The 14,440-nt window shown below is 42.5% G+C and overlaps 2 protein-coding genes across 2 annotated transcripts; both read right to left on the reverse strand.

Moving 5' to 3' along the window:
- Positions 1-390: 390 nt before the first annotated feature.
- Positions 391-6,155, reverse strand: cpb1 (carboxypeptidase B1 (tissue); the record flags this gene model as incomplete). The annotated part of the gene is made up of 11 exons (XM_083995411.1): positions 391-614; positions 914-998; positions 2,104-2,306; positions 3,787-3,877; positions 3,991-4,101; positions 4,213-4,317; positions 4,431-4,532; positions 4,621-4,720; positions 4,819-4,943; positions 5,280-5,355; positions 6,094-6,155. The coding sequence occupies 11 exons, from the start codon at positions 6,153-6,155 to the stop codon at positions 427-429; spliced, it is 1,248 nt and encodes a 415-aa protein (XP_083851537.1). The 3' UTR covers positions 391-426.
- Positions 6,156-7,399: 1,244 nt separating this feature from the next.
- agtr1b (angiotensin II receptor, type 1b) lies at positions 7,400-13,005 on the reverse strand. Its single transcript, XM_083995470.1, has 2 exons — positions 12,722-13,005; positions 7,400-8,607 (listed from the first exon to the last, which is right to left on the reverse strand). Exon 2 carries the CDS (start codon positions 8,499-8,501, stop codon positions 7,413-7,415), a length of 1,089 nt encoding a protein of 362 aa, XP_083851596.1. The 5' UTR covers positions 8,502-8,607; positions 12,722-13,005; the 3' UTR covers positions 7,400-7,412.
- Between the last annotated feature and the right edge of the window lie 1,435 nt (positions 13,006-14,440).

Below are 14,440 nucleotides of genomic sequence, written 5' to 3' on the forward strand. Positions count from 1 at the left end.
GTTTAAGTGCATAGACACTGAACTGTCTATGGGCAAAACACTGCTTGATGATTTTTCAGTGTGTCATTGTGTTTCTTGGTACATTTTTTAAAGTATATTATTCTCATAATGTACAACAAATGCAGTAGCTGTGTTTTCTGGCCCAGTAGTGATGGGATGTAAACTGAGTGACAAAGGCTCTGTCCACCAGACTCTATTATTTATGTGTATATTATCATATACACATAAAAAATTGATTCAGCATGTGGGGATGGATCATTGATTTTATTGTTTGCACTCATCTTGACATTCTGTCAAGCACAGCGAGGAAACATGGCGGGTGGTGTCCGTATCCATGGATACAGGCTGGAGATGGCTGAGAGGTTGGAGGGGCTGGGGGCTGGTACAGAGGAGCTGAGTTGGCAGGGGTCCTGGCAGTTCCACTCGTTAATAGAGGTTCTTCTGCACATAGGCGGCGATGTACTTGACGGCCAGCATGGTCTCCTCACATGTGGGCTTGATCTGAGACTCGGGCAGCAGGAAGCCGTAACGACCAGTGTCACGCAACTCGAAGGTGTAGGAATATTTCACTCCCAGGTCGTAGGCCCAGTCGTCGGAGCCTCCAGCAGCGGGGTCTGAGGGCAAATAAGTAGAGGGGGATTATTCAGAGTGGGATATGCTGTTTATCTGGGACAGTCTGGCTGTGTTTCCATACAAATACTGCTTTTAGGGACCAAAAAAAAAATCCTTTGTTTGCTAGGAATAGCTTTGGCTCCGATAAGTCATTTGTTTTTGTTGCCTCAAGAGGCAACAAAGGTTTGATGTGTTGAAAGCACACCAGAATGCATAATAGCAGAGGCGCAAATAGACTATCAAGCACCCTCTCAATGCCCTATTTCCCCATGGAGAGCAATGCACTATGTGCTGTACTTACAGATGGTTGTAGCACCAGGTCCACTGGTGTAACGGGTGCCGTACAGACTACGCAGAGCAGCAGAAGCTCCCTGAGCAACCTTCATCTACAATACAGAGAGGAAACAAAAAAACGGATGTGTTAAAAACCCATCAGTAGCTTGTTGATGGTGTAAAACACAGATCTATACATAAATTACAACACTGATAAATCTGAGCCTGCTCTGAAGTTAGTGACCATTACACACTAGTTGGTCATATCAGGCCAAGTGTAGTTTTATTAGCAAGAATGGAGTGGCTTGTTTACGAATTCAACTTTTTATGGATGAGTGGACGATTATCTTATGAAATCTTCAAAAAAAATCAAATAGTCATGGCTTTGAATTGAAAAAAATAACAATACCATACAGAACCAAACATCTACAGCCTGGTAGCAAAAGTGTTAAATATACTATGTTGTTGTTTTTTTTCCTCCAGCAGCATCCACCATCCATTCTTCTTGTTCAAACAAAACATTTTTACTGATATTACATCACACAGTGAAAAAGCCTCAGTGAGTTCCGGCAGGAAATGAAACCTCCTGAGAAATGCACGAGCAGGAAATGATATTTCTGGGTGGACAGATGAGTTATGACGGATCCCCTGAGTTCTTTTGTTCTGTCAAGTGTCAGAAGAGCGCTTAAATTACAAGTGAATAATAGAGAGGCAGAGACATGTGATCTGCCTCGGTTAGTGTGAGTGAGGGGTGTGGGTGTTAACTACGCAGCCCTTGGACACCCCAGTGAGAGGTAAAAGAGCCATGAGAGTGAGGCATATGATCAGGGAGTAAATGATTTGCAGCAGCTAGAGTGTATTCTTTAGATAAGAGAGATAATGAGATCTGGTTGAATTCTTGCTTTGGCTTTTGAAAACGCACTTATACACATATACACATTTATACTCAGATTATAGATTATAAGGCCCCTTCTTCTGATTTGCTGTTAATTTATGAATTCACATTTTACAGAGTGAAGTTTAAATTCTCATAATGAGGTTTCTCTGACATTTCTGATGTTACATTCATAATTAAATTTCCAATAAGACGGTTGCATGTGACACTGATGTGATGAATAATTTTATAATCACTGTGACTATCGCATTAGTTAACACAATCACTATCTTTTTTCAGCTTTATGCACATTGTGTCATTTAGGACAGATGATGGGGACTCACCAGCTCGCTGTGGGTTGCAGCCAGCTCATAGGTGTAGGAGTAGGGGAAGAGCAGCAGCTGGGAGTAGGAGTGGATGGTGAGGTAGGCCTTGATGATGGACTTGTTCCTGCGGATGAAGTCGGCAACGTTCTTGACCTCAATCTCAGACTCAGGGCTGTACCCACAGAAGGTGTCGCTGCAGGGGTTGCTGGAGGCTCCAAGTGCTGAAATTAACATTAAAATGACATTGTGATACATTTTTCTTTATGTCCTCAAATTCATGCTTAAGGTTGCACCTCAAGATTTCACATCTGAACTTGTATACAATACTGCCCTACAAAGCAAAAAGGCAGTAACTACGCAGAGTTCCGAACTGAGAAAAATGACTTTAAAGTTATCCTGTTGTCCAGCCTAAGTAGTTGTAGGTAGATTATTGGACATGAGGCAGTTTTGTTACTTTGTATTAGCTTATTCTTTGTATATATTAATTCTCACATTTGATTTGATGTTTTACCCCTATTTTGCAGTTACTGTATTCTTGCTTTGTATTACTTGCCAAAAATGTGGCACCATACCAAGCAAAAAGGCAGTAACTGCAAATTCTTCAAAAACTATTCTGTCACAACTTGTGCTCTAGGTGTGTTAGATACACTGTATTTGGACTAATTGGAACCATTTGTTTCCCTGAACATGGATATACCAAACCCAAAGTAATCTGACCATTTTAGGCCAATATTTTCCACCTCGAAATTCTGGTGCTGAAATTGCTGCTTAAAGTGTCTCACATTCCTAAGCTGTATCAAGGCCCAAATTAGGACAATTTATTTTGAATAGTACCACATTCTTATGTGTGAATATTAGATTAATGTGTATCTGGGTGTGTTTATCTAATGTATCGCCTATATCTACAACAAATCACATGAACTTTAAAGCACTGTCAACTTCACTTTGAAGCAATATAGGCAAGTTAGGCTAACTCCAATTCAACAGGGCAGAACTAAATAATTTTGATTGAGTAATGATAATGAGGAAATATTGGAAATCATAAATATATTTTTATATTCAGAAGAGGAAACCGGGGTATGGGAAACATGGAAACAGTAACTTCACTCTGCGGCAACACGGTTGTTTTTAGGTAAGTAAAACAAAGCAAAAGTACAGTAACTGACAGAGTAACGGTAGTTACTGCCTTCTTGCTTTGTTTCACTAGGGCTTTTTGCAGTTACTGTAAAAACGACTACCATTTTTCTCCAAAACGACACACATTTGAGATAAGATATTTTGTCACATAACAAAGGATGCCTTGAATGTCATGAAAATGATAATAACTCATTTTCGACCAAAAATGCAGTTACTGCCTTTTTGCTTTGTAGGGCAGAATAGTTTCTTCTGTGGCTCTGGAGGTTGTTTTGGAAAATCTAAGAAAGTAACTTTCTGTTTCTGATTGAGACCATCAATTTATAACAGAAAGCATGTGTTATAAATAGAAGGGCTGGAGTTTCAAAGATTCATGTGTTTACCAGGCTGGAAGGATTTAATGAGAGATGCAACCAACTTACATTCTGGGAAATTTAGGATTCACATTGGTATATGTAAGTAACAGATATTGGCAATTTTTTAAAACCTACAGTATCTCTCACAAAGTGCAATAGAAATTCTCCAGAGTCCTCCCTTAAGATATAACTTTGTAAATGTTCGACTTACTGCACCAGCCAGCGTTGAAGTTCCTGTTGGGATCGGCTCCAGTGCAGCTGGAACCAGATCTCCTGGAGCGAGTTTTCCTCCACATCCTGTTCTGAAGTTCCCAAGTGGATAAAATACACATGTCAGGCATACATTTGACAAATCAACAAATTCTTAAAGATAACAGCACAGAATGGTCTCTATTAGACTGAAGTATAAACTTACGCTCTTGTGGGTGTAGTCATAGCCGTCAATGTTAAACACAGGCAGAACGAAAACATCCATCTGGTTGAGCAGGCTGGTCATCTGAGAATCGCTGCCATAGGTGGACAGAGCCTATACAGAAGATGGAAAAAAAGATTTTAAAAAATGTAAAAAACAAAACAAATTTGGCTGCAATCTGTGGAAGTCTCTGTGTTAATGCTTGCAGTACTTATCCATGCTTACCTCCTTAACAAACCACTGGCAGAAAGCAGGAGAGATCCACTCTCTAGCGTGGATACCACAGTCCAGGAAGATGGCGGGCTTAGTGGAGCTGGACTTCTTACCGAGCTGTGATTGTTAATAATTGTTTCATGAAAAAAGAAAAAAAACACGTGTTAGACATAATTGTTTTAAGACTGACAAACATATCATTGTGTAAGCATTGCAATGCCCTGAAATACCTTGAGGAGAGTCATGGGACGTCCCTCGTAGGTGTTTCCAATGATCTGCTTACTGATCAGACTGGGGTTGGTGGAGGCAATAGAGTTGATCCAGGACTGGACCTGAAATCAAAGGAAAGACAAATAAGAATGGATGATGACAGATGGTTCAGGGTTGAGATGTGACTCATCATGTGTTTCGGCTTCGTACTTTGTCCCAGCTGTTGTACTTGGTGTAGCTGTGGGCCCTGGGAGAGGGTCCCTCGTCAGCCTGAGCCTCAACAGCAGCCTGGAGATCATCAATAAGGACCCTGAAGAGGAATTCATATTAACAGTGTGTGAGTCGAGTAGAAAATCGTAGGGTTCACTATGTCTTAGTTATGGTTGATGATTTTGTCTTGCGACCTACTCATGATCAATGTCATTCTGCTGCAGGATGGTGTCCACGATATCGAGGTACTTGGCAGCCACACGGATGTCCACATCGATGTCGATGGTCACCAGCTCAGAGCTCTCGGGTCTCCAGAAGTCGACCTGCAGGTGGCGGCAAAGTCAAACACTTGGGCTTATTGGAACGTTCAGACATGAAATCCAAATACAGCATGTCAGCCTCTTATTTGACAAGCTGAGAGAAAGTCTTATTGTGAAATTAATATGAGATGTCAAAATACCAGACAAATTCATGAGAGGAAAAGGTGCAGTTAGAAATAATTTACACTTCTGAACATACACTGAGTAAATTAGCAGGATCACTCAAAAAATGTAGACCCAGTTTTAGCCTCTTCCACCATTTGCTAACCAGTGAAACCCCTGTAGTGAGTGAAGATAGCGCTGTTAAGGTGGGGGTGTATGTGAAAAGGAGATAGGTACCTCGATGCTCTTAGCCAGGTCCTTAATGATGGTCACATGCTCATCAAGCACAGGCTTCAGACGGAAGACTTTCTCACTGGGGGAAAACAGAGATATCATACATTCAGAACAACAGGAGTAAGATACAAATCTGTAGCTCACATTACATGGCAGAAAAAGAATACTCTAACATCAAGAACTATGTATAATATGCAAAAGTGCAAGCTTTTCACATTAGCTCGGTTGTGTTTTAAACATCAAGCTCCTTTCTGGATCATTTTTGTCTCCAGTGGATATAGTTAAAAAAAAAAACAACAACTGAATATTATAATAATTACTCATAAACTGAATTGCACAAGTGTAAAATTATAGTCATGAGATTGTTGATTGTTTCAACAACAACAACAAAAGATTGTCGATTCTTTCAATTTGGTTAATCCCAGAATAATGTACAGCACTGCAGAAGCACTACTGAATTTGATCCAAAGACCAATGTTGAAGAAATCTGCTGCATAAACATCTTGTTAAGCTTGTGTAGATTTCTGATGTGAACAAATCACAAAGCAACAATTTATGTAGTTTCAATTGATGGCAGGCAACTACATTTAACCTGAGTGCTGGTCTACACAGGAGTAATTTGGTAAAATGACATTGATATAATACAGGACTATGACACATAGCCAGTAGGTAATGAGTCACATAATGTCACTGTGTTTGCATCAGTCCTGAGTGGTAAAATTCATAACTAGCACTGTCAATTTAATCTTTAAAGAGTTTTTTGCAAAAGCGAGAGAAACATGTTTTCCTTTTTCTTTTGCAAAGATTCTGAATTTACCCCTCGAAGCGAGTGTCGGCCAGGGCAACAGCCACCAATCCAAAAAGCAGGAGGACCTTCATGTTGGCAGTGAGGTTCATCTCGCTCCTGGACAGCACTTATAACCCCTGACCAGTGGCGCGTCCACCAATCCCTGTCTGTGATGCAGCACCGTGTCATACATCCTCCCTACTTTTAGGTGCTACGTGGAGAAACCAAACCTATGTGATGCATAGTCAATGATTAATATAAGCTAGAGTTGCGTGGGGTAACTCTGAGCCAAGGTCACTTGATTTTGACTCTTAACTGAATCTCAGATCAGCTGTTATTTCTGGATGTTTTGGTAACTAATGATTCATTTTCCTGATGATGCCTAATACACAAGGTGAGGGGGAGAACTTTGGACAGTATATTTTTCATTTTATTCATATTTCCATGTATTCACAAACTGTACACTTAAAGAGTAGAAAAAAAAATCTATCAACATGTTTAAATACCACAAATAGGCCTACAACCACCATAGATATTGACAACGATCACCCAACCAGGAGTGTTTGTGTAGTACTCTTATTTATACAGTGTGTTACTCCCAGACTTGGAAACATCTCAGCATTATTGTCATATTAATGAAAACACTTTTACATTTCAACACATAGCACATCATTTGACAATACTATATAGCATATAGGCAGAAATTGTCATGTTCAAATACGTTAATAGCTGATACAAATTAACTTGATATTTTTGCTACACACTTCTGGTTGGTGCATGTACTGTATAAAGCCGCGGGCAGAGCATGCATGAGTGACTTAATTCGACAGTTTTTTAGCTTTGGCATTTTTGCTGAGCATTTGATAACTGTTCCAACTGGTGAAAGACCTGCTGAGCACACAGAAAGGTTATCACTGGATGCTATATTACTGCACTGTACCACTGTATGATGGCGACAAAAGCCTGCATACATGCATATCTTGTATAAATAGAGGTAAAATCAACACGTAATATCTCTTGAAGGGGATTGCTCCATTCATATATTCATATATCTGTTTTTGCCAACATGGATGTGAAAAGAAGGAGTGTCGCGTGATGGTTTACAGATGATTATTCTGCAGACTGTATAAGGTAGTAAATATCTCTTTGACTTACTTACAGAGAGACATAAATGTAACTTTACAGCCGCTCTCCATGAGTCAGTGCTTGCTAATACAGCTGGGGATGTTAAAAGCATGGAATGTCTTTATCCCCGGACTCTTAACCACAGACAGAGTGTGGTGGGCGAACTTGTACCCCCTCCCCCCACACACTCCCCTCCCCCCACAGCCTTTTTTTCTATTTTTTTCTCACTTAACATCTGAAGAATCTTTACTTTTGGATGTAAGACTCAGTGCCTCTGAGGCACGGAAGGACAGGGCGCTCATCTTGGAGCTGATGCTGAGGTGCGGCCTTGAAGGTCCGCCCGGAGAGCAGCGCAACAGCCGCAGTAAGTTTTTGCGGAAGTTGTTCCCCACGAAGCCGTACACAATGGGGTTAACGCAGCTGCTGAAGTAGGCGATGCAGATGGTGAAGGGCATGGCGGTGTCAATGATTTCCAGGATGGCACAGTTGTCTGCCATTGTCAGCTGGGTGAGCACCTGCATGAAGTGAAACACCTGATGGGGCACCCAGCACAGGAAGAAGGCCAGGACAGCTGCTGCGAGCATACGCAGCACTTCGTCATCCCGGGAACGGGAGCTCTTCTGGATGTGCCTCGCCCCCAGCAGCGCCCGGCCGATGAGGCAGTAACAGGTGATGATGACGATGAAGGGCACCAGGAAGCCCAGCAAGCTTTTCATCAGGCTGATGGCTAGAAGGAGGTCACTCAACCTGGCGCTTTCAAACTGCGAGTGCAGAATGGCGCACACTGTGGTGTTAGAGTCTTGGATGTGGTGAACATCCCTGGTCATCGCCGTGGGCACGCTGAGCACAAAGGCAAAAAGCCAGATCAGCACACAGGTGATGCGCGCGTACACCACCGTGCGCAGCCTGCGTGATCGCACCGGGTGCACGATGGCCAGGTAGCGGTCGATGCTGAGCGCCGTGAGGAAGAAGACGCTGGTGTAGAGGTTGAAAATCACCAGCCCTGCGCTGGTTTTGCACAGGAATCCGCCAAAGGGCCAGTGGTAGCCCGTGGCGGTGACGGTCGCCCACATGGGCAGAGTGATGAGGAAGGTGAGGTCAGAAATGGCAAGATTAAGGACGAAAATGTTGGCCACCGTCTTGAGCTTCATGTAGCAGTAGATGACGGCCACCACCATACTGTTTCCAACCATGCCGATGACAAAGTTCAGGCCGTAGACGATGGGCACCAGGGTGAAGATGAATTCGTGGTTTCCAGACATGCCGCATGTCAGAGAAATCCCTTCTGTCGCTCCTGCCGTTATATTCTGCATTTTCCCTTTTTGGTGCCAGATCTTGGGACTTTTAAACAGGGGGCCCTGTCAGCAGGGAGCGTCTGTGGTGACTGATACAGGCCTTGGGCGAGGGCCTCAGCGAGTCCTATAAAAGAAACACAACAAAAATGTCACAGGCAGTCTAGGGGAAGAGCGATCATTACCGCTGGCACGGGCCATAAACGCTAATCCACACGAGCACCCATGAAAGTGCTCACCCCACACCAGCTCATTAAAGACCTGCACATTAGAGCCATCCTGACGGTTTATGTTATTTCTGTAAAATAAGAACCCATGAAAAACAGATGTTGTATGTTATTCAATATTCCAAAAATGCACTTGAAACATCATTATTCAGACAATCTGCTCTTTGCCATCCCCTTTAAATCGTCTCTCGGCTAATGAATGGCAACCGTAAAACTGTACAGTGTTTATCAAATGGTCCGTCCATCTGGGTGGACTGTCAGCACCCGGAAGGAGAACATTTATGCCTTGTGTTATGACCTGTGTTAATGAAGACTTGCGTGGAAAAGCGTGATTGTGGATAACAACACCATTAAACACTGAGGTAGTGAGGGAGCGGGGAGGGAGGAGAGAGGGAGAGAGAGAGGCTCCAGTCACTGTAAAAGACATGTCACGTTTCAAACCCTTGGTGTGCGGAGATACATTGTACCCAGCATGAGAACTTCTAATCAGCACACACCTAAACAAACAGGACAGCAGGGATTCGGCTCTGTGGAAACTTTGCTCTGTGAGAAAATCAAACCTGCGTGCTGCGGAAAATTTGCCTCAGGGCTAGTTTTTGCTTCATTTGTATGAGCTGAATGTGAAATGGGGGAGAAAAAAAGAAATTCTTCCTTTTGTTGAGAGTCTTTATGTTCAGTTGAAGAGCTTAGTGAGGGTCTTTAGTGGAGCTAATGCAATAATATTAGCATAAACCTCGTGTATACCATTACTATAGCTTCACAGATAGTTACTAGCTACTAATTACATTAAAAGGACAGTGCGTTTGTGGTTACATAGGAACAAAACAGATACTAGGAGGAAGACGTGCTTTGAATTTGGAGCTAAATAACATACAGATTACAGTGAAGCATTTTATGTGCTGTTTTAGAATAGGAGTTTGGATATTTTGCGTTAATTTTCTTTAAATCAGAATGGAAAGCCGTTGATCACCAGTTTTACAAAACTAAGCAGCTGTCTTTCCACAAGGTGGCATCCTAGCTACTCCTTTACATCTCACAGCTACAGTAACATCATGATGGAAGACTTGTAAGGAAGTGCAGATGTATTTATGTAGAAAATATTGAAAGTTGTCTTTTGGTTTTAGCTTCTTTTAAAATCCACTTTCCACAATCTCCCCTATCTGCATTCCTGCTGCCCTCTGGCTGGCATTAAGACAGTCTGAGCTCCTCCTGTAAAACTATTTTATCTTCATGTATCCTCATTTTCCACAGGGTTGCAGTGGATGAATTCCTTGAAAAAAAAAAAACTTCAGCGCACTGAAGCAACAACCGTATCGGTTGCAGATGTGGGGATTGTCGAGTGTGGAAGATGTGTAGGTGCCAAGGGCAACAGAATAATGAAATATCTATGAGAGTTTCCTGCACAGGCCCAAACGTAGTAGGTCGGATAAAGTACCAACACAGATGTCATTACTTAGATTTGCTGTACATGTGTTTTCGTTCTTTAATGATCTTAACAGTAGGTGACTGTAATTTCAAACTACACGGAGGAGGGCAGCAACACACATATCTGTTTCACTATTTGAGGATTTAAAAAAGTTTAAGAAAATCTCTTGATGCTTAGAAGATTTCTGTTAACCGCAAATGGAAATACAGCAGAAAATCAACACCATATGCCCTTTACCATTATTGGAAGGCTTGGCATTTTAACCACCAGTATTTTTCCATGAGGGGCTGAAAGTAATTGCTATATGTAAGTGAGCCCCATAATAAAGGTGTAGTGGCGGAGGCAGAAGGTGACACGGAAGCAGGTGATTAAGCGAGGCCGTGTCCAGTGAGCTATAGCTTCGCAGTGAGATGGCACATTACTGAATGACAGCCATAAACCCTGGGTGACCACAAACAGGAAGGTAAACACCTACTTCGCAAGGTCCACGAGCAAGCTGCATCCTCCCAATCAAGACAATGGTCTGTCCAGCCCCTGCATTGTTAGCAATCACAGAGCTGTTAACAAAGAATTAAATTATGTCTAGGAGGAAGTGTGGGGATTTTTTTTTGCTGCTCCCAAGTGCAGCGACTGACTCCTGAATGACACTGTGACCTTCCAGTTATAATCCCACTCGAGGGTATTTAAACACAGCCTCGATCTGGGATCATAGGAGCATTCCTTAAAAAAAAAGCTGCAGCTAGAAAAGTTAACATCACAAATTGGGCTGAGCTTGGACAGAAACGTGGTTCCCATCAACAGAGCTATCTGTGGCTGCCCTCGGCCTGAGCACCCGGCTGCTCTGACATGAGCACCACCATCTGGCTGCTCGTAGAGAGAGCCACTAAAATGTCTGGTTGATGGAGTTAATGATTTATATCAGCCCATTATGAAGTGAGGTTCATCTTACTGGGAACACACCACCTCATGATCATCCACACTTAGATGCTTTTTGGGTCAACAGAGTGTTCGGCAAACCACCGGCGCTTCCGAAACCTTTAGTTTCCTGCATCTTCTAAAATGTTGATTCAAGTTTAACACCCATCTAATGCCAGTCTTAAAACCGCAAAGCAGCTCAATTAGTCACTGTTACTCCGTGCAGAGTTGTAATGTGGCCGTTAAAGTGTAGTGTACCGCGTTTGTAGCCTCCAACAACTTCCTCCTATCTCAACTTACACAAAGTCACTTGAGCTGAAGAGTTTTTGAAGTAGGAAACTTAACTGACAGAAATCTCATTGACTTCCAAAGAAACTTTTGTTAAGTGCACTGGTGCTACACAATTAAGTTCAAAACTGTTCGTCAAGAATGTAAAATTTGAAATGTGGTCTCCAGAAAAGGAAAAGGACAGATTTTGAAGAAGTGTGTTTGTGTGTACGTGTGTGACAGACTGAGAGGGAATGAGAGAGAGAGAACGAGGTCATGACCTAAACCAAGACTTGTGCCCGCAAGAGGAGCTAATGGAAATATTGGCTTCCAAAACCATGACTGCATCTTTCTGTTTACAAATCTGAGCTTTCATGTCACTTGCACAATTAAACAGGACAAACTTCTGCCTGTGAAATATTTCCTTCATTTCCTGTACTGTATTTTAGAAAAATATGCCTGCGGCACCTTGATGAAAGATAATACTGATTATTTTCTGTCCAATTTATTTCCAGTGAATAGCAAGTATAAGGGGGGAATAAGCACCTATCTTGGTGACATCCACACATAACTCCCTTTAAAGATTTCTCTCTTCTCTTCCTTAACATGTTCAACCCCCACTACCACTTCTTCATCCAACAGTTACAGCTCTGTCTCTCACTGACAAGGTAGAAAATTAAACTTTTTTCTCCTGTTCTTTTCTTCACTTACCCTTCTCCGTTATTCCACGACCACCCGGCCATCTTTACATTCCCCCTTTTCCAGTGTCTCTTGTTTATTACATTTTTCATAAGTGAGGATTTTCAAACAGCACAGAGCTACTGTTTATCAGGAAGAGGATCCAATTTTCTAAATTGCTCATGGCAGGAATTGTTGGGTCTCTGTAAATGATATTTTAAGGAGCACAGTCTAGACCTGCAGCACATGAACAGTGTAATATGATTTGGTGCTTTGTAAATAAAAACTGACTTGACAATAGGGATACAAACACTAGTATGTCAGACTGAACTTGAGCTAGACTCCATATGTCTCCTCGTATATAGTTTCATAATGCAGCTCTAGATTCTTCTCATCCCCACTGCACAGCTACAGTCGCTTTTTTTTAAGCTCTGCACACACAGGACTTTCACATGAACAACTTGAACAAACAGCAACAACAGGTGGCACCCGTCAGATCTATTTGGTTTTGTTCTTTTCATTCATTCCCTACACGTGGTACCCCAAAGTAATATCAGCAAAATTCAACAAAAGTCCAAGTAGATAAATATTTACAGAAACTGAGGCTTTTTTTTGTTTCAGCGCTGAACATTAGAAGTTTCTTAAAAAAAAAAAAAACTGCCAAAAGATTTGATAATGTTATTTTGGTAAAATAATATTCCTGAGATGGAGGTAATGTGTGCTCTTACCTGTGCAGCTGAACCAGGAGGCTGTTGATGCTTTCAGGGCAGGACGGTCAGAGAGAGGGAGAGAGACCACCGCAGTGTGCCAGTGACTGCCTCTGATTTAACTTAACTGGTGGAGCGAGACGAACAGGAATACCGTCCGACGCACAAACACACTTGCACACACACATACACCCCCCCACTACTCGCTCTCTCTCTCTCGCTCCCTCTCTCTCTCTCTCTCTAACACACACACACACACACTACAATAATGAATGAATTATGTTGGAGCCAGTCAGCCACGTATTGTAGCATCTCTCTCTGGCCGACAATCTGCCTTGCACACACAAACAAACATGAGTAAGCTCTTACACAATAGCACCTCTCCTCCTCCTCCTCCTCCTCTTCCCTCTCTCCTCTCACCCCCAAAGCACCATCTATCCCCCCGCTCTCTTAACGTCTGCTTTTAATCACTCACTTTCTCCTTCATATGAAATTTATTACCACTTTTGACAGGTGAAACTGATTGAAGTGCCAAATCTCGGCCTGTTGCACAATCTTTTGAGGGCATTTAATTCAGCATTATAGTTTAATTAACCAGACACGCACACGCACACACACAGACAGAGCACTTTGATTAATCGTACTTTAATATCTTGACCACCGCTCTTCTTCCATTAGTATCATCTCTGATCTCATGACAGCCCCCTGTCCCTTGTCCTCTACACAGCATGAAAGGAATTGCCGGACTCTGACTGTGATTGGACCTGTCGACACACTGTATTAATAGCTGCCACGAGCTCACCCTTTGGCTTGGATCAGGCTGTATCGGGGCTTGAAGAGGGGGGTAAAATTAGCGGGGTGGAGCCAGAGAGCCGGGCTGCCACTTTTCCTTCACTCCCTGCTAAGTTTCCTCAGAAAATTTCCTGTTTTCCAGCATGGGATTCAGTTGTCAGTCATTGTCAAACTTTGTTTTAAAGAACTGGAAGTATTGTTAGGAATGTGTGAAAGTGTGTGTGTGTGTGTATGTGTGTCAAGGTGACCAACCCAACAACTTCCCATGGTCAAGCCGGCTTTGTTTAGGCTATTTAAGTGAGATCGAGGCACTTGTAGATGAATGAGTGGTAAAACTACTGGCAAATGACTAATTTCATGTGTGATTAAAGTATGTAACTGGCACTAAAGGGAGGTATTTGAAGCCTGCACACTTTATGCCTGTGTAAACCAGCTGTAAGAAACTGGGATCTCTATTTTTAGAAATTGCAAACATCCATCACACGCAGCTTGGTGCTAAAGTTATTTGTCTCTCACTATTCTGTTCTTTCTCTAAGTCCTGACAGGTGTTGAGAAGTGGGTCACATCCTCACCTCTCTGCCGCAGTCTATTGCAACTGTCACGGAGATGGATAGTGATGGATGAGTCGACGAGGCTGTCATCCCCTAAATCCCCTCAGTTTCAGTGTCCGCGGTATTGACGGTGAAGAAAGCCTTCACCTAGAGGATAAAGACAAATGAGGAAAGAAAGGAAAAACAAACACGTTGAGCTAAGTGGAGGTCCTGTTTGGTGGCTTTTGCTCACTCAGGTGTGACCCAGTCATTTCAGAATGATCGCATTTACTGAGCTTTTAATGGCTCACAGCCTCCTATGGGTCATGCGGGGTCAAAAGGCAACAGGTACAAATACCTGGAAAACATGACATGCAGCAGAGTGCTCTTCAGTCTTTATTTCTGTCATTTTTCAGGG

The sequence above is a fragment of the Trachurus trachurus genome, assembly GCF_905171665.1.
Source record: "Trachurus trachurus genome assembly, chromosome: 20".
NCBI lineage: Eukaryota > Metazoa > Chordata > Actinopteri > Carangiformes > Carangidae > Trachurus > Trachurus trachurus.

Coding starts and splice junctions, on each gene's coding strand:
- agtr1b (XM_083995470.1), bottom strand. CDS start 8,501: ATGCAGAATATAACGGCAGGAGCGACAGAAGGGATTTCTCTGACATGC.